The sequence below is a fragment of the Hypomesus nipponensis genome, chromosome 27, assembly GCF_054491055.1.
Source record: "Hypomesus nipponensis isolate SF chromosome 27, ASM5449105v1, whole genome shotgun sequence".
NCBI classification, from domain to species: Eukaryota; Metazoa; Chordata; class Actinopteri; order Osmeriformes; family Osmeridae; genus Hypomesus; species Hypomesus nipponensis.
In genome coordinates, this window is record NC_140387.1 from 5,763,661 (window position 1) to 5,783,873 (window position 20,213).

Sequence of the window (20,213 nt, forward strand, 5' to 3'; positions counted from 1 at the left end):
CCAGGGCGTTAGATTATAAATGACCTGTGGATAAATTAGTTTTACATCGTTATCAGCTGTGACATAACATGAGTTGCAACTTGCACGCAGGTTAGTTTGGTGATGTCAACCATAGAGTTGATATGTCAACATGCAAGGTTACTGTACAGTAGGGGTCCCCAAACTTTTTTCTGCGAGGGACAGATAATTTTTCCTTTCTTTAATGTGGGGCCGGGTCGGTCTGTAACAGTAAATTACATGGGTCGGAGTGACTACCCGTATTATTGTGTAGATGGTATTATGCTTTCAAATGTATTTATTATGCTAGATTAGTTTATTATTTTGTTATGCACCGTACATCCGTACATATCAAGGGATATATAGCCTATTAAAAGAGCATTATTAATATCGTAATGACCTTTTTTCATATTCATTGCTATTGAAATCAAAACATTACTTACATATTAATCAGTGGAAACATTTTTTTGTTTTTTGTTTTTTTTCCAAGTCTCTGGCATTGTTCAGAGGGCCAGTCCAAATGCGTTGGTGGGCCGTTTTCGGCCCAAAACAGGAGATTTTTATAGTTTGGGGACCCCTGCTGTACAGAGTGTGTCGCATGCGTCTTGTATTTTTATCAGACCACAGTGGCAGACTGTTGCTTCACAGCAAGATGGTCCTGGGATTGATTCCAGCATAGGGTAGGCCTGCTGTCCGGTGCTTAGGTTGACTCATGGGACTTGCAGTCCTTCTTTACTTTAACCACATTAACTTGAAGATATGTAGCTGGATTAATCCCACATCTTAATACCTTGTCCTGTTTTGTTGTGGCTGTAGTGTTTTTGATCCCCAATCACTCTACTGCTGATAATATCCTTTGAAATGTACTTGCTGTGGATTATAGATTATGGGGTTGAAGTAGGTCAGGTCATCTTTTTTACACTTCAATAACAGGCATAATCTCCTTGGGTTCTGGTTAAGTTTACAGTTCACATACAAGATCATTCATGCATGTGGCACCAAAAGACCAATCATTTTATTAAAAGGACATGGGAACTTTTGTATGCATTTTTCTGGCAATCAAATAAATCATAAATAATGCAGGTGTGAAGGTCGGGGCACTGGAGGGCCTCTTAGTTGTCGTCATGAAGCAAAACCAACTATCCTGTAGGGTATATAGTGGGGTATATAGCTCACCTGATGCTAATTATTAGCTGTTGATGAGATGAATCCAGTTAGTTACTTGTGGGCCAGGAGGCATCACTTACAGGGCTTAGGAGAAGGGTTGTGCAGCCCTGGTTTCCATTAGGTGTATACAAAAGAAAACCTTATGCATTTATCTGATGTTATGACAAGAGTCAGTGTGAAGATAAGTTATATATGCTCGAATTAAAAAAAGACAAAACAATATGGTCATATTAAAACCAGCAGTTGGTTTATTTGTATTTGGTGCTTGTTGACTGTCGTGTCGTGAGATGGTTTGACCAGCTACATATAAAATAGGATGTGCACTCTCACATTGGCCATGTGAGTCATGCGCAACATTGTCCTGTAAATAATGTTGAGGGTGGAACAACCTGTGTCAACATACAAAAATAAAGATATGTACAAAAGGTGTTTTAACGCTTTTTTAAACATATTGCAGCATCATCCCATACCAGTGAAAAAACATCTTGAAACAACATGATCACAACAAGTGTAGTGAAGAGTGTATGCTCTACCAATAGAGAAGTACTCTTTATCTGTTTCTATAAGATAACAAGATTCACTTTTATTTACATACCATGATCATTTTTGGACAAGTCTCGAAAGAAACTGAATACTTTTCATACTAGGATTGAAATAGGACATACACCCACCAAGGTTTGGTCAGGATATGTTAAACATCTTTACAAATCCAGTCAAACTGGAATTTCCTTGGCATAAAGGCAGTCAACATAATTACAGCATTTACTACGTATAATACACCCGACCTTCTTCATGCTAATGCAAAAGATCGTCTCCGTACAAGTAAGGGTGGGTTTTCAACAGCGGTGTGTTTGTGTGAAGCTTAACAATATAACTTGGGTGTTCATTAAAAAACATTGCTCCCCCTGTCTCCTGTGGCAACAATCTTGAGGTTTGTGTACAGTACTGTAGAAAGATATACAAGTAGACAGACCCTGGAACAGTACGGTTCCTAATAAATAACAAAAAGCAGGGGGTCACCATCGCAGGATAAGCAGCATTAAGGGATACTAACTAGTCTTTAAATAGGATTCTGATGCCAGTTGAAACAGAGACGGAGTCATCGAGGAATCGCGTGTTCCATCCTTGTTGCTTTCAAGTGGTGAATTAATATGGTGCATATATTGATATAGAAAGAGTCAGGTAACAGGTGTACGAGAGGTTTGCCATGAGGTGAAGGGAGATCCAGCAGTGGAAGCCAACATCCTCCAATATTGTCGTTTTCAATACGGTGCGGCAGTGAAAGAACAGCTGGACACCCTTCAAAAGCCAGAAAAAGAGAACATTCAAATTAGATTTGGACATAGTTGTAACAATGTCTTAATAATAATAATCCGTTTAATTGACTACTATTAACCATTATTTGTAGTCCGTTGCCTCTGCCTGGGTTAAAACACACTTACATGTCTAACCACTCATCTCCTCTGTTGCATTCAGCCGGCGATGCATTTCTGGGTGTGACTTGCGTGGCTGACAGGGTCCAGGCTGAGTAAGCGAGAAGGATAGCCCAGGGAGGGGTTTATATGGAGGGGGAAACACAGAAGCGGACGTGGGGCGACAGACAGGGTGGGCCACTGGACTGAACGCTGGTCTCATTTGAGACAGGGGCTAACGACAGTGGGCGTAGGCGGGTACACCAGCGCCACGTTGACCCTCTCGGAACCGTTCTTTGGGCAGATGATCTCAGTCAGGCCTTCAGGGCGTGGCTGGCTGAGGAGCTCACCTGAGAGAGAAGGGTAGAGAGAGAAGGGTAGAGAGAGAGAGAGAGAGAGAGAGAGAGAGAGAGAGGGGGGGAAAATAAATTATTATTATTTTTACTCAGGTGATTTTTACATTTACAAAAATCTTCAACAATCAAAAGATGACTTGTTCTCGTGACATGAAAATGTGATGTAGGTTAATTTTTTTTGAAATAGCACATTTGCAATGAAATATCAACAACCAGAAATGTGGATGTGAATTTTATGATTTTGCTTGGATTGGACCGCTGTGCCCAATTTGCCCACAAGAGGGCAGTTGGACCACATCTTCGCCACAACACAACAACACCAGCGCCATAACAGTGTGTTCCCTGGAATCCCAAGTGGGGGATTTCAACAGGCTTTGTTAGACTGCTGCATATGTGAGAAGGCAGTCTATCAAAGACTGAAGCAGTATGCATGCCAGTGATAGAATGTGTGGGTCTTATTCATCCGCATTTCCGGACTCAAGGATGGTGCCTGACTGAAGGCAGAGGGTCGGCTGACAGCCAGCACCCAGCTGTATGTCACATGCTTGTGACTTCCAATTATGGGGGGGAAAAACAAAAACGCCCATTTCACTGGCAAGCGATCTCTACGTTCAACAACCAATGTCTTGTGTGGACATCCATAAAAATGTCTGGCTCGTGTTCAATCTTATCTGTAGTAGTAGTAGAAATAGTAGTAGTAGTTTATTGGGTCTTTATGCACAATTTTCCAGAATGAATGCACATAGAAAAATAAATCTAATAAGGCCTTCAATTATGGAAATGTCTGTAAACTGAGATAATGAAAATACATAGGCAAGAAGAGGAATTTAGAGACTAGTGCAGGTCATTTTACAGTGTTCTGTTCTTTCCTGGAATCCTGACCCTGTGACGAATCAGCAGACCTTCAGGAAAACCTGTTTTGAGAACAAATACAGGAAGCACAGCAGGTGCTACACTCCTCAACAGGACCAGGATAGGAGAGAGAGGCACGGACACATTTCAGGACCAGGAAACATATCCTCCCTCCTTTATCTCCTCCATCCTCAGCTTGTCAAGCCACAGCAGAAGGAGAATCCTTGTTTTTGGTTTGTTTATATGGCGTTCAGTGTGGCACAGGCTGTCTCTGACCCTGCCTGGTTGTCCACAAACTGCTTCGTGTTTACACCTTGTGTCGAGTGTGCGTGCTCCAGTGTGTCGCATGCTTGGGCGATAGGGGTTATGGGTACAAACCGAGGCAGAAACAATTGGTTAAGTCGCCTCTGACTCGATATTATTACTGCCAGCCTGTGTCTCCGCCTGTCAGCAATACAGTGTCGTGCTGAACCCGTACCCGAGTGCAAAGAAAACCCACTAACTGGAGACTCCAAAGACCATGTGACATCCACTCCGTACATATGACGCCGATGCATCCATTTCTCATCTGAAACAAACACTGGTTATTCTATTCCGGAAAAGATTAACTGAAATCTCAGACGCAAGCAGAGAAGGGGGAGTTGTGGCGTACAACGATGACTAAAGCGTCCGTTTCGTTTGAATTTATTCAGCAGTGACATCAATTGTCCGTCAGTCAAACCCTTGTCCGTGGCTAAGCTAGGTTTGTAGACCCCTTGTTGTTGTTGTTTCGGTACTGTAGCTGTGCCCATAGCCTTTTGTTAGGCATCTGCCTGAAACTCACTAATATCGTATTGACCTATCATCACCAGAGAGTCTGATCTGGGCTTATCTGCTTGAGACTCGATTGACCTGTTTCAGTGTCATTACCTCATGAACTGACCTGCTAGTATTAACATAATACAAACGCCCAGGTCTGCTTCTCTGGCTATGAGGCCCCAGCAGTAAAACCAGAAGTCTCTTAGCAACCCTATCTGGAAAGCAATGGAATCCCTTAGTTACTAAGGACTGGCTGGATCCGTTACCATGGTTGATATTTGCTTTTGGTCTCTGTGCGGCAGACTAAAGACACTTCATTCGTGATTTATTTTCCTACACAGCTACACGGAAATTGCAGTTGAGTGCTAAACATGTGAACAAAAGAAGGGGGAAAAAATGGCATAACTAGCCTGATATAATCCAAACCATTCAGCACATTAAGCATGACTGCAATGTATTTTTCCTTCTGGCAGTCTAAAGAGGTCCATCAGCCACCCAGTCCTCAGGAGCACTTAAACCATTAGGCCCATTGATTTTCTATTCTCTCATCATCAGGGCAAGGCAGGGCTTGCTAGGCAGAGTTGTTTGACATCAGTCGGACAGCTGACCACACGACAAACAGACTACCACGGATTACAGTCCGGTTACCACTTAGATGCCTCGCAGCAGTAGTAGAGTCGTGCTTGGAAAACGTGAGACTTTGGGATGTTGAATGTGCAGCGTCAGTTTACTGAGGATGCAGCGGGTCATTTGAAAGCACTTCATTCCGGTAAGTCGCTTGGCACAGACATCTTAGCGTGGAGGAGTGCGTTACAGGAAGCAGATGCTGAATCATGCAGGCCGTTTACTCTGGTTGTCCCTGAACTGGTTCAGAGAGAGCACAGTGGAGCACCTTGGCCCACTCTGGTGGCTAGCTAAAGGTATGTGCCCCCCCCCCCCCCCCCCACTCCCCCACCTCATTGTGTGACAAGGACTAGTTGGGGAGATGTAGACACATTCCTACTCTGCTTGCTTGAGCTTGCTCCTCGTCTGCCTTTCCTCCACTCGTTCTCTCTCCGCCTCAGAGACTTGCCGCGAAAGAGAAAAAAAGTAAATTTTTCTCCAGGCGGCATCAGAAGAAAAAAGGGTCGTTTTCCTGTCTCTAAAAAACAAACCCGTTGGAAGCAGCCAGCTGGACGTGTTTTAGACAAACACGGGAGGAGACCGGCTGTGCCTTCAAGGTCTGCTTCCTTTACAATGGCCTCCGCAGGCCTCGGCCCCTTCACTTCCTCTTCCTCCCTGGTGTGAGACTCTGCCAAGGCGGTTTCACAGAAGGGTCTCCCGGCAACATGGGAGAGGAGGGGCAACTGGACTTCGGAAGGGGTGGAGTTCGGAGTCCACGCCGGCTTTCTGACAGTGATGGATGAATATCACACATTTAGATGGACGAGGGCTTCTGAAAAAACAAAATGCATGCAAAGGCGCCCTTTCTTTGTTTGTCTGTTTGCATAGACCGATAAATGGATCACTGATGTAATCAACCTCCAGCCTTGTGTTGGAAAAGGATTGACTGCAAGGTCAGTTCGTTCCTAGTTTTTATCTCTCCGTTTCCAACCATAGATCAGGGGCACTGACTTCTAAACAGATGGCTGAATTTATTTCCTGTTACTCATCTTCATCCACGGGTGACCTCATCTTCCCACTGAAGGAAACTTCCTTATTACCGACGCAACTTTTCTCCCGACTGGAAGTCAAAGTCCCAAGGATGGACTTCTAGGCTTTCGTAATACAGTTGTTCACATTCTTTACATTCACACACAACTCCAACTGAATGCTTCGTGCGCTCTCCCAATGAACAAAGATAATGAAACTGACTAATGACCGAGGCGGTGACTTTGTCTCTGTTCTCATACTAACAAGCATGACAACGCCTGGCAAAGTGCCCACACCGGGGTTGAAGCTGTAGGCTTGCCAGCTAGTGGTCCCCTGCCAACGCTCTCTCACTCCATATTAATGAGGGTGGAATGACAGGAGACAACGGATACCCCCTCCACTTTCTCCAGTTCCTGAGCACAGCTTTCAACACGACCCCTGTCAGAGCTAGCCCAACAACCCTAGATGGAAGTACACAGCACGAACCAAACACACAGCACCCCGTATAACAAAATCCCATTCTCCTGCAACTCCCAAACGCAATAAGGTGGTTGGGCAAGGAACAAAAGAATGATATTTGTCCGAATCCAAAATCAGCTTATGTCACAGGAAAGGGATTTTGGGGGGGGGGGGGGGGGAGACCAATTTCGTAGTCTAATCCAGCCCAACCCACGGACGTCGCTCACAGAAATAACCTCTCTCTCACGGCCAGCTCTCCGCAGCATTATTCCAAAGGATTAAGCTGAAGATTTGTCAGAGCGCTGCGCTCGTGCAGCAGACTCAAACTAAAGAGAATCATCCCGAGTGTGACACGGCCTCATCCCTGCCTCATCCCTCTCCCCTCCCGCAACACCGCGCAGCCTCAGGTCTAGCCTCGGAGTCTGATTAACATATACGCGTGTGTGAGAGCGAGAGAGGGGGGGGGGGGAATAGAGAGAGAGGGGGGGAGGCTCACAGCTGGGTCAAACAGAATAAGCAAGTGGATCTAAAGGGGGAGACCCCCCCCCCCCCCGTTCTCTAGCAGTCTGGGGACAAAGGAGGATAGTGGTGGTGCCCCCCCGCCCCTCCAGCACAGCCTCCTCTGTCCCACTGGGGGTAGGGCAGGGAGGGGCAACACCTCAGACAAAAGCCCTACAACTGGAAGGCCTGTGGCTGATCCCGCACTGAGCACGCTCTTGGTCATTAGCATGCACACACACGCACATTCCACACCAGAGGCAGATGTGATTCCTCTGCTCTAGATAGGGAAATGTTTTTAATGGACACACACACACACACCAAAAAAAACATGCATAGCAACACACCCTTATTTTTTAGGTTACCTAAATGGGGATACCCATTCCAAATGAATATATCTGGAATAAAGATAGGGTGAGGGTGATTACGTTAGCAGGTCCAAAACGTTGTGTACGAGAAGGGTGATGTCGTCTCTAACCGGTATCCACTCACATTCCATAAGGTTTTCCTGGGTATCCATGCAGAAACATGGTTCTCTCCAACTTTCAAACAACGTATTGTGGTTTAAATGTGTCTGGGAAATCCACCTCAGGTGCACACAAGCTGAATGTCCCTCAAATGTTGTCAAAACACAGAGAAAGAATCTGCAGCTGCAAAAAGGAACGGGGCGGCTCAATCCAGACAGAGAAGCTGGTGGATACACAGGAGGGAAGAGATTTAAGGCTCCAGGTTGGTGTTGTGTAAGCCTAGGAAGTTTATGATAGGACAGCCCAGCTCGGCCATCTTTAATGCAGTCTGAGGGAGCAGGCCTTTGGGTAGAAGTGTACAGGCAGCAGTACAGTCCCCCCAGGCAGGGAGTGAACAGTGTGTGTGTGTGGGGGGGGGGGGGGGGAGGCACAGGCCACTGTCAGCTGCCCTTAGATCCAGAGGCCGGCGGCTCAGTCACAGGATTATCACCGCGTTGCGTTTAGCAGTCAGTCCAGACGACGTCACACAAGGTCACGCTATCAACACACTCCGGCAGAGATAAGCGCACTCTGTCTCCCTCCCTCCCTGACAGACAGACGCACTCTTAGTACAGCCTTTCCTCCCGTCTCCGCTTTGCGACAGGACCGCGCACGGCTCAGCAGCCGGTCGAGTGATCAGATGTAGATGAGTCGGAGCTGTGTGTTGAGGTGAACTCTCCCCTGGCGGTCTGACCTGCAGCGCTGCCATGTGATGGAGAACAAGGCCGAGTCTAGACAGGGACAGCCACACCACGCTATGAGTCAGCACGACAGCCACCTAGATCACGTTAGCATGCTAGCAAGGGGTTCGGCTAGGTTACGCCTCGGTTGTTGGAAAATGTCGAAACATCAATGGCAACATGAATACGCTCCCAGAAGGATCTGGCAAAGTGTGTGGTTATACAAACACTGGCTACTTCTGCAAACACAAGGTGCGGAACAGAAGAGTCTTCTGAGCTGGCTCGGAGGTTACATGTACTCATTAGATAGAGGAAGCACACTTGCAACTCGTCTAAAAGAATCAACACCATAGGAGAAAGAATTTGATGTCAGAAAACTGGAAAAAGGTTGGATTTAGATGGAGAAAAAATGCACAGACAGAAGTGCACAGACAAAGATTAGTCCCTGGATTAAAACCCGTATTTGAGAATAGGGCGCGATAAGGTCGAATAGCGAACATGTTGAAAAACAGACAACTACTATGCCAGAGACGTACAGGATAAGACACAGAGAGAAAATGTGACTGACCTGGCTCTAAAACATCCTATATGAAAGTAATCCGGTTTGAACAGCAGCTCTTGACACGAGTTTGGAGCCTTAGGAATGTGTGGCCTATTTCCATGGCTGAGAAGACAGCCCCAAAATAACCAATTCTGGTCATTCCACCATATCCTGGGGGGTAACCATGGAGACGGTCCTGCAAACAGCTCACGTGGCTCTACAGTGAATTCTGCAGGGAGAAAGGGTCCTCGGAGCTGGAGAGGCCCAAGGGGTGAGCGCCAACAGCACCTGAGTTTTCAAGATGGCTGTGATTTTCAGGCTTCAAGTTTCCGCACAGAACTAGTCTGGACTAAAGGTTGCGAGGTGAAACGGCATTGTCAGTCAGTGAGTGGTTGTCAAGCGACACATCCAGATGTGAACATCTGGCGCATAAAAAGATCAGCGTCGCCAAGCAGCTCAGCCGGGAAGCCCAATGCCCACTGTATTCTGAGGCTGTCCAATCAGGCTTTCCTATTCCCACCGACCCATTCGCAAACACACAGATCATCAAGATGTTTAGTTAACAAGACAATCCTTAGGGATCAATGCTAATATCTACAGTAGGGTCACATTCGGATAACACTGCCCTTCTTCTGGCTTGCAGCATGGTCAGACATCAAGTGGTTAGGGTTAGGGTTAGTGGCAACAGTGGCTCACCCAGGGTGACCCGCTGTTGAACACAACCTGACTGCTGGGGAGCTGACACATTTAGAGAAGTGGGATGCTGGAACTGGAATCCCCTCCAACAGAAGAAGTTTAGCCTGATGCTCACCAAAGCAGAAGAGCATGTTAGGTCTTCATTTCAATATCACGAAAACGTAGTAACATATCAAAACTCAATGGAGCGCCTCTTCGCAACACAACAAGATTGAATCTTTCACTGGGGACGTTGGTGGCTTTCACATTTACAGAGTGATGTGCCAGTAAAAAAAGACAACAAAAAACGCACGTTGTGTGAATCATAAGACCTGTCGAAAATGTTGATTACAAAAACGACATTTCAGACATCAACAACAACCGGATGAGGTCATCCTCCCACAGCAAAGAGGGCCTCCTAAAATAGTTGTCCAGCTTTAGAGGTCAGTAATACACGGGGAGAGAGAGAGAGAGGCCTCTGTGGGGGAACCCACAGCAACATTGTGCAACGGCTTATGAAGGGAATGCAGAAGATGGGGGGCTTTAATGAACCGTTATGGCCATTAAAACAGGCGGCGTTCCACTTCCACCCTCCAACACAACAACACACAGTGCCAACTCCACATACAGCGTGCAGCTTGGGGTTGGATTGATTACGGTCCCTCGCACACGCGGGACTGAGAGGAACACGATGGGCGGTCCGCCAGGCGCTGAATACCACTTCTTCCCCCCCCCCCCCCGACAGCTGTGCTTCCTCCGCCGCTCTGACATGACACTACATCCTCTGAACACCCATCTCTGGCCCTACGCAGTTTACTCTGTCCAAGCCAAGGGTGCGGGAGCACCCGGCGGTTCTTTCCTGCAGCCATGCGTCAATACTCGGCTTCACAGATAGTGTTCCGACTTGTCACGTTTCAATCGAAGCAAAGCAGTTCAAGTGTCTTCGCCCAGAGGGCATGGGAGCTCTGGCGAGCTGTGATCAGGATTGATTCCTTCTAAGCATCCGTATTCTCCACCCTCGGTTCCCAGGCTGGAAAGCCTGTCAGGAGAGTGTGCTTTGACCGGAAGGAAGCTCTACAAGCGCCAACCAGGAACATTAAAGGACTGCCCTCATTTCATTTCCACTTCAGAGCCACTTCCCTTTTATTGCAGACAATAGACTGAAATAGCTGGTGGACAAGCCCCCCTGTTTTTACAACCCTGATGGCGCTAATAACTTCAGCACTAAAAGGGAAAGGGTATGAGGAAAATGTAAATACAAAAAAAGTTTTGATCATTTAGACATGCTACAAAAAAAAAAAAAAAAAGAGAACTGTGTGACGGACAAAACGTATACACAAATAAAAAGGTACAGGGCTGTAGATGCTGCTTACTGGCTTGACGGCTTACTTGGAGTACCATACGGCCTACTGACAAATTGCTACAACTGTGTCAGGGCGGCTGTGGTACGAAGAAGCATTCAGAAGCTGCTTTAACAAGCCAAGTATCGAGTAGCAACTTTCCTGTGGTCGCAAGGCTAGCATTTAGCAGCGGTGGTTTCCACCTCCTTCAAGCCTCTTGGCTCTTATTCACACAGTAAATCATTACAGCCCATTTTCAGCACGGCAGATTGATATTCCATCAGTGGGTGGAAAGGTCTGCCACAGCCGCACTCCAGTAGTTAGGCTTCTGGGTTGTGCATCTAACAGAAACTTCCGTCTGGAATGGGAATAGACACCGTTTTAGAATAACAGTGTCACTATCGTTTAGTTGGTTTGTTAGAGCAGAGCCGAACCCCAAATCTGCGTGCTGCAACCCAAAAGAGTAAGAAGTGAAGCATTCGTTCGGTTGTTTAAGTGATGTGGTTCCATTCTCCACAGCAAGCTTTGCATCAGAAGTCAGAATCTCTGCAGCGGGGGTCAAGCGATGAACTCTTGTGTTCCAGGTGATTAATTACATCATTGCTCCGGGAACTCCACAGGAGAAAGGCCCCGCCCCTTCTCTTCCCCTAGCCACTGTCCATGTCACAGATAACACAGCGGGCTTACTGAACACGATGACATAACAGGATTGTCCCCTCAGAGATTACCAGACTGTTGTTGTGACAGATTTCATATAGAAGACGAAAAACAACAACGCGGACAAGGTAAACAACAGTTACTGATCACAGTTCTGACCCATATAACTCGTGTTGCTCGTCTTGTCACAGTTGAGCCTCCCTTTTGGTAGTGTGTGAAATGTGAATCTGAGTACAGGCCACAGTGCAAGAGCTGAAAATGATCCGCCGACAAAAAAAAAGAGCATTCAGTTTCAGCTGCATCCGAAGAGACAGCATGCACACAGACCCAAAGCACAAACAATAACAGGATGACTTATGTACTGAACTATATGGAGCCTGGAGTTAAGGGTTCAAGGCGGCTGAACTTACTGCCTGCATGTAGACACACCTACACACACACACACCACATAGAACTGATCAGTATTTTCCAGGCAGGTAGAATTTCAGAAGGCCATCAGAAGGGCAATTTGAACCATATCCTTTTAACTTCCAGGCTAGTCCAAATGCTAGGACTAAACCACGCCAAGGTTCCCTGCCACACAAATATGATCATGATCATGATAAAGACCCACATCCATTAAAACACATACCCTGAGCAAAGACTCTACCCTCCACACAGATAAAGAATTTCTAAAAAGGTAAGAAACAACACAAATCAGTACTAACATCCCCCAACATAAGTGATGTGACATGAATGATGTTTGAGCTTGTTTCAGACCGCTTGTTTTACTCTTCGACATCATGTTAGCCTTGAAGGTATGTAGCCTACCTTTGCATTGGCAAAAGAATATCCATTACATTAGACAAACCGGTTTCTTTAGCTCCCAGGTTAAGAACAATACACTTTCCCTCAGTAAGTAATGCAGTCTTCCCAGAAGATCCTTTAGGGGATGGAAGTAACCTGGATGGATGCCCATAAAAATAGTTGCAGTGTGGCGGAAACTCTTCCTCAATAAACCTGGCTTGGCAGCATGGCACCATGAAAGGGTAATACATTTCAAACTACCAAGCAGGTGCCTGGGGACATGACTCAACAACTTCAGATACCATGAGAGAACATTTCTCAAACAACAAAAGATTTATCGGGACAGAAATGAACTTGAACGGAGAGAAAACATGTCCAAACAGATGTCCCCAGTGAACTTCATACCTTTAAAAGGCAGACTTACTGCCTAGACAGGTACAGTTAAATGTCACCGTTGCCCCCGTTGAAGCCGTGGCTGAGGATAGGAAGATGCTTGGGAGGGTTGTAAGCTAAATGCAAACAAGGCTCGAATTCATTCGTTTCTCTTTTTCTCTCAGAGTGGACATTCATGGACACGTGTGTGTTAGCATGTGCATTCGTGTACGTGTGACATGCAAGTCTTGTGCTTTCAGAGATTATTACCTAACCGGCTCGCTGACTTCTTGGCAGGTCACCTGCAGGACCACAGTTGGGGTGGCCTAACCCTAGCAAAGCTTCTAACTGGATTAAAGGGGTTTGCCCAGTGTTAGTTGCTCAGACTGGGCATAAGTATTCACAAGGAGGGAAAGTTCTCCACAGGGTCTGTAATAAATCAGGGGCGGTTCTTGGCAAGGTACTCATCACTTTGAACCTGTTTACCACAAATCTAAAAGTAACTCCCCAGGTCCACTTTTCAGATGTGATGTACTGTATGTTTGTGCAGGGTAATGTAAGTAGAGAGACATCAGATTAAGGTAGTCATCAAGGGTAATCTTTCTATGCTTATTAGCATGATACGGGTGCACTGAAATTATATTAGGCATGTTAAGAAGCTCACACGTTGTCATAGAGAAATATAGGCCACTAGGGCAGATTTATTGGACAGTACGTCCACTAACAGTAAGCACCAGGCTAACTGGCAAACAGCTGAGTGGCGGATACTTAGAGGTACAGGAGAAGGGCAGAAGCCAGGCTGTCTGTTAGCCATCAGGCTCTGGTTTCTCACACATCTTTCACTCAGGGTCGACTGACGGGAGATAGGACGTCTGCACACCCTTTGATCTGCCCGGTGGGTTCGACGAGTGGGAGAGAGACATGTGCCCTGACACCCAAGCCTGGTGTATGTCCTCAGATCAACCCCTTAGATTCTGTCTAACGGGGATTACCCCGCTAAGGACCAGAAAGAACCCGACGGGTTGGTGACTCGGCAAAATTGAACGACATTAACCAGCGGGTCTGAACATCATGGTGGGTGTGTGCAGGATATCCAGGTTAAGACCGAGCGAAAGTTTGGAACTTTAAGTATGTACGGGGATAAAAATATCCACCATTCCATTAACCCCCAACATAAATAGCAACTATGTGACAAGCTCTGCATCTGGCTCAGGGTCTCCTCAGATAAGTGCTGACTGCTGAACTGGTACTGGACTTCTGAACGGGACCCGTCGGCCCTGAGACCCACAAGTGGCAGAGTGTTGGACGGTTAATGGGATCTGTTTCTAAACAGTGCAGTGGTTAGTGGTGGCACAATCTCTTGGTTTGACTACACTTTGAGGTCTTGGAAAAAGCCACATATCCTTTTAGAGTAGTTTAGGTTTCACTATCTGCCCCATGATCATATGGTGAGTCATAGTACACCCAAAGGAATGTGTGCTGGTTAAGGAAAATAAGTAAATTTGTTTCTCAACACTCTTACTCCATTCAAACTCACACAATCACACACATACTTTTGACTCCACATACACATTCCCTTGCAAACTAAGGATAGGAGGTCCATGTAGGAGGGAGAGCATGCATGACATTTTCCAGATCAGCAGCGATAGCAAACCAGAATCATGAGAAGGGGAGAATGTCATTGTTTGATTCAGAAATGTCAGGAAACAGATGAGGAAAAGATCGACGGAACTCTCCTCTCTAGATCCCAACAGAAGAAAAGACCGCCTGTTTAGTCTGTCTAGGAGAGAGGAACCCCAACACTGCCTCAACAAGCAGCAGCAGCCAAAAATATCATGTCCATATTAGGCCAGATGAAAAGTTAGTGTTGCTAAATGTAGGATAATACCTACTCTTGTTGGAAAGGTATTCACGATCAACTTTTATAGACATAACAAATGATCACACTGCTAAGTTGTTTGGCAGTGTGTTGCAATTTGTAATACATATAAATTAGGTCCTTCAGGTAAACTTGCAGTGGAGTAGCTTGAGAAGTTGATCCAGTCAACCCAACAGCAGTATAGTTAATTGCTAACTACTTAAGAAAGTATCCATTCCCGAAATCCCAGTCTCTGCAACACATTACATCGGCAACTCAATCAACATGACCTTAACCCCTCTTCCTATTGCGACAAGTCCATTTTGTGGGTCACATTCCCCAACGCTGAATCAGTTAAACAGTCATGGGCTCAGTGAGTTAGGCCTTTGAGTCACAGTTAAAATGTATCTAAATAAACATTCATCTTCCTGTGTGGCCAAAGGTCCTGATATTGTATCCCGACAAAAGGGAGGAAATGCCTAGACCAAAGTGGAGTGAGGCCGGATTGTGTTCAATGATCCAGTTACTAAAGGATCCATTTTGTTTTCAGTCGTTGTCTTGTAGTAGGTAGCACATCCAAGTTTTTACTGTCCACGCAAAGACTAGCTAGTGCGAAATCCGCCTAAAGTCTTATCTTACAGAAACACATTAGAACTCAATGTTATCAAACCAAGTGTTAAAAATATGACAGCATGCTAAACCAAAATGGGGGGGTCAATATTTATTTTACTATCACTGAAAAAATTGGCAACTCAGATTGGAGGGGTGTGTGTATTGCTGTATAGCCAGCATTGGGCCTACTCCTAGTTCTCTGCTAGAGAAGACTATTGAGACTGATGCTATCATCCATTGAGTCTATACGCTTGTCTAAGCTCCAGTGCATGAATGCAGCCACTGGTGTGAGTCCTAGGGCCAGTCAGGCAGTTGCTCCGGAAGCCCAGGCACGGCAGCAGAGGAGCTTTGAAAAAGCACTGCCTCGTGTCTAATGATTCAAACCAGCAACGTCGCAGACATGAACTAATCCACAAAGACTTCCAAAGCCCTTCCTAGGCCGGGCCAGGCCAGAGACGGGCGGGGGGGGGGGGAGGAACAGAGTGGAACGTTAAGAGTAAAGAGAATGTGGGAGCAGACACAGGGAGAAGAAATTAAGAGGAAGAAAAAAATAAGGAGTGTGGAATGGAGTAAATACGCCCCAACCACACCAGCTGTCACTCTCACTTGCCTCCAGGGCCACCTCTGCACTGAAATCTGTATGCCGGTGCAATCTTCCAAACCATCTCTGTTCAAATGACTGAATTTGTTTTGTTTCTGTTCCATTGTTTCAGGGAAACAAAAGGAAGACTGATTAGACAAAAAGAATGATGTCATCAGCCATCTCTACCTCAATCTCGCCTATTGTACACCCAGCGGTTTCAAAAGATACCGTGTCGTTGCTGGTCAAATACAAAAACCTGCCAACCTCTTCTTGAAGTGTGATTCACATTCCAAGAAAAAAAAGAAGAAAAAAAAAGGTATGGTACGTTGCTATAGTAATCCCTGTCCATCCCCGTGTCAGAACTTGTCTGTGATCTCGGCAGGAGGCTGAGAGACAGCTCTGAGGGCAATTTCTGTGTCTGAGGTGGGGCCAACCACCCACTAACCCCCCTTTTCCCCAGCTAATGACACCACCAGGGCACTGTAGCCTTTGTGTAGCTTCCATTCCACACTGACAGAATTGCATGAGTCATCCACAACAGTCTTCTTGTGAACAGAAAAACCTATTCTGTTTGATACATCATAGGATTTACTGTAAGGAACATGTCATGTTACATATTAGGAAAAATCATTCTCTTTTATGCATTACCAGCAGCGAAAGAGTATTAAGAAAAAACCATCTTAGCTATCCCCCCGATAAATTTGAATGACGTCACCGTGATTCAAAGCGTCCTGTAAATGGTATGAGAGAGAGAGAGAAAGAGAGAGAATATACCTGGAAAGGTGTGTGGGTTGGGCGACCCTCTCTTGAGGCACTTAGAACACAGCACATGGACCGAGTAGTGGAGGCCAGGCCACTCCTGCAGAAGCACATTCAGTTCCTCCACGAGGGGGGTTATGGCTTGCCAGGCCGTCCAGATATTTGGCAGGGAGGCGTGGCTTGCTATGGACAGGGTCTCTGCCTGCAGACTGCCCTGAGCCGGCCGGTAGCTGACCACCACAGGCACTTTACCACGATAGGCAAAGATATGATGCCTACCATCCGACCTCTGGACCACGTGACGGTTGATTTGCACACTGTAGCGGGCAAATAGTCCGGGAGGGAAGAGGAAAGGAAAGCTGTACTCGATCTGAAGCTGCTCCACCGAGAAGAACTGACTGGCGACCACGGAGCCCCCGCCCACCCAGGCCTCCGCATGGGGCTCCTCGCTGCTGACGTAGCTGGGGAACTTGTACCACACTGTGGCTCCGTTCAGAGGCTTGCTCCGGGGCTTGTTGATACAGTAGCACACCCCCATCTTCTCCAGCAGCTCCATGATGAGGTGGAGGTCCTGCTGCGTCTGGATGAGGGGCCTCAGGAGGAGCCGGATCACGTTGGAAGGCAGCAGGCCGTGGTTGAGAAACCCCTCCACGTGGTGTCGCAGGTGGCTAGCCCTGAGGTTCTCGCCCTTCTCCTCCTCAATCACGTGATCCACCTTCCCCTTGTCCCCCAGTTCCCCGGCGGAGAGCAGCCTGTCCAGCAGCACGGCCTCGTCTCTCTGAAAGAACACGTTGAGGATGGCGATGAAGCGCGGCAGGTTGTGGAAGACGTACTCTTTTAGCGTCAGGCTGTCCTCAAAGTAGAGTAGTTTGCCACTCTCGTGCAGGTAGGACAGGGCACACTGGAGACGGTCCTCCGTGAGTCCAGCCTGGAGGCCCAGGCGGGCCGAGTCCCACCACGAGAGCCACAGTTCCTGGGGTTTAAAGTGCAGCTCCTCCAACATCTGCCAGGACTTGGGCAGCACGCGGTGGAGGTTGGGGAAGATCTCCCGTTGGTCGGCAACAGACATGAGCTTCTCCCTCAGCCTCTGGATGTTCCTCTGGCTCTCCGTGCAGCTGACGCACAGGACGGGTGACAGGATCTGCAGCCTGTGGTTGAGCATGTACTGCAGTTGGGCCTTCTTCCGTCGCAGGTTCTTGTCCGAGACGCTGTAGAAGACGATGTGGGGGCTGGAGGTGCGGACGTTAAAGCCCTGCTCCAGGGCCTGGTCCACCTGCTGGACGAGACTCTTCAGACACTGTGTGTCTCGTTTCTCCTGCACGGCTATCTGTCTGTGGATGTCCAAGCTCTTCTCCTCCACTTCCATGTCGCCGCACAGGTCCGTGTGCGTGCCCACCGTACACACCACAGCGTGGGGCACTTTGGCACTAAGGAGATGGAGAAAGTACCCAACATGGGCGTAGAAGTTGTCGGGCGTGTATGTTTTCAAGTTCACCACGAGCACGTACAGAGCACCGGGGGACAGAAAAAATGGTTTGATGAGGTCATAGTTTTGCTTCCCTGACAAATCATACACGAGAAAAGTAAGACTGCGATCGACGTCGGCCACCCAGTTGGTCACTTCAATCCCTTTGTTTCCTTGGACACATGCAGGGTTGTGCCTCTGGCTGACCACACTCTCCTTGAGCTGCGTTTTGCCGGCGTTTTGCATCCCCATCAGGACGAGTTTTAACCGAGGCTTCACAGCCAGCTGGGAGTGTGCAAGTTCCTTTTGATAGGCAGCGATGTAGGGGATACCCTTCATACACACCTCATACGGGGGCTGGATGAGAGGGTTATCCTTCACCTTCCAAATGTTCACCTTGGAGAGTTTCCCAAAGTTGTCGGGGAGTATGGCTATTTGGTTACCCTGTAAGACAAGCTCCTCCACTCTCTCCAAGTCCACAATAGAATCTGGCAAATAGGTGATTTTGTTGTTGTCCAGCCACAGGTTGACCAGATTAACGAGTTGGCCTATCTCCTTTGGGATCAAAGTCAGTTTATTCCGGCTCAAATAGAGCTCCTCCAGTCCTGCGATGTTCAAAATAACATGGGGAAACTCCTCAAACTCATTGGAGGAAAGATTGACCATTTTTAGTCTCTGCAGAGTGCCGAAGGAACAAGGCAGAACTGTGAGGTTGTTACTGTCCAGCATAAGACTCTCAAGATTGTGCAGGTGACAAAAGGTGTCAGGTAACGTGGAGATGTGAAGGCTGCTGAGCCACAAGATCTTGATGGGCTGAAGTTTTAGAATGTCTCTGGGCAAATCCACAAATTTATTCCCTGAACAATCAAGCTCTTCCAGATCACCGAGGGCAAGGATCTCTGGAGGAAACTGGCTCAGCTTATTGTGATCGGCATCTAACGTGCGCAGCTTTTTGAGCTGGGAGAAGGACCGAGGGAAATCATGTAGGTCATTGAAGCTTATGTCGAGCTCCTCTAAGCACTGAAGTGCTCCAATCTGGGATGGCAGGTACTGGATTTTATTGTGACTGATGCAGAGCTTTTTCAGTCCCTTCAGTAGGCCTATGTCCTCGGAGAAGCTCTTAAGACAGTTGTGGCTCATGTCTAGTTCCACCAGCTGCCCAAGCTCAAACACGACACAGGGAACTGCTGCAAACTTGTTCCTGCGGAGAATGAGGATACGCAGGTTGATAAGGGTGGCCCCTAATCCCTCCGGTAGCTCCTGCAGCGAGTTGTTACCCAGGTTGAGTACCTCGATCTCGTTAATATTTTCAGGGAGCATAATCTTTTGGTTATTTTTGGAGCAAAGGGTGAGTTGACGCAGGCTGCTTCGAAGCTTCCTTGAGCGGAGAGCTGCGTCTCTCCACAACCTGGCCGTTTTGAGGTTGTTCTCCTTCTCCTCCATCGTATTGCAGCCCGCCCCCCCCTCCTCCTTGTTTTCATGGAGAGCTTTCATAAATTATACTGGAAGCATGGTGCTCAATGTGCCTCAATACCGAGAAAGGCGCTCATCGAGTCATCGTTAGATCAACATTCCCCAAAAAAGAAATGTGTCATTTCGAGCAGGGAGATCGTCATCTTTTTCAATCGTATCAAGGCGACTGGACTTCAGCAGTAGGTATTCACGCATCATCTTTCTCTATACGCCACGGACTATCGAATAGAAATACACCTAGCTACCGCGGTTCACGAATCCATTGTCAGTCCAACCCAAGTGCCGTTCGGTCGAGTTTTCTTATATCGATAAATCCAGTTAATTTCCATTCGGTTAAAAAGATTCAACCCTCAAAACAACGGATGGCCCTCTCGGTCTATTCTGCATGCGTTATCTCCGCCTGCTGTTCAGCTACTTGTGTTCTCATGCTATCTGCAGTCCTTGCTGTTGCGCGCTCATGTCAAGGGGGGAGTGGAACAGCAGCAACGCCCGTCCAGTCACTGCGTCAGATTTTTGAACCCACCTTCCTACCTTCTTGTTGTGAAATTAACAAGGAGGCAAAGGTATTATTTTCAAATGACATGAATTTACTGTTAAATCTTTAAGATAGATACTTGCGAGTTTGATTGAAAATTGGCCATTGTATTTTTATGCATACCGGTTATTTTACATAATTTAACCAAATCTAATGTAAGGTATGAACCCTCAGACTTGGTAGGTCCAGGGGAGTTTGTA

General features: G+C 47.0%; 1 protein-coding gene across 1 annotated transcript; it reads right to left on the reverse strand.

Moving 5' to 3' along the window:
- Positions 1-1,389: 1,389 nt before the first annotated feature.
- On the reverse strand, positions 1,390-19,915 carry mfhas1 (multifunctional ROCO family signaling regulator 1). Its single transcript, XM_084694090.1, has 3 exons — positions 16,556-19,915; positions 2,607-2,926; positions 1,390-2,463 (listed from the first exon to the last, which is right to left on the reverse strand). Exons 1-2 carry the CDS (start codon positions 19,497-19,499, stop codon positions 2,796-2,798), a joined length of 3,075 nt encoding a protein of 1,024 aa, XP_084550216.1. The 5' UTR covers positions 19,500-19,915; the 3' UTR covers positions 1,390-2,463; positions 2,607-2,795.
- Between the last annotated feature and the right edge of the window lie 298 nt (positions 19,916-20,213).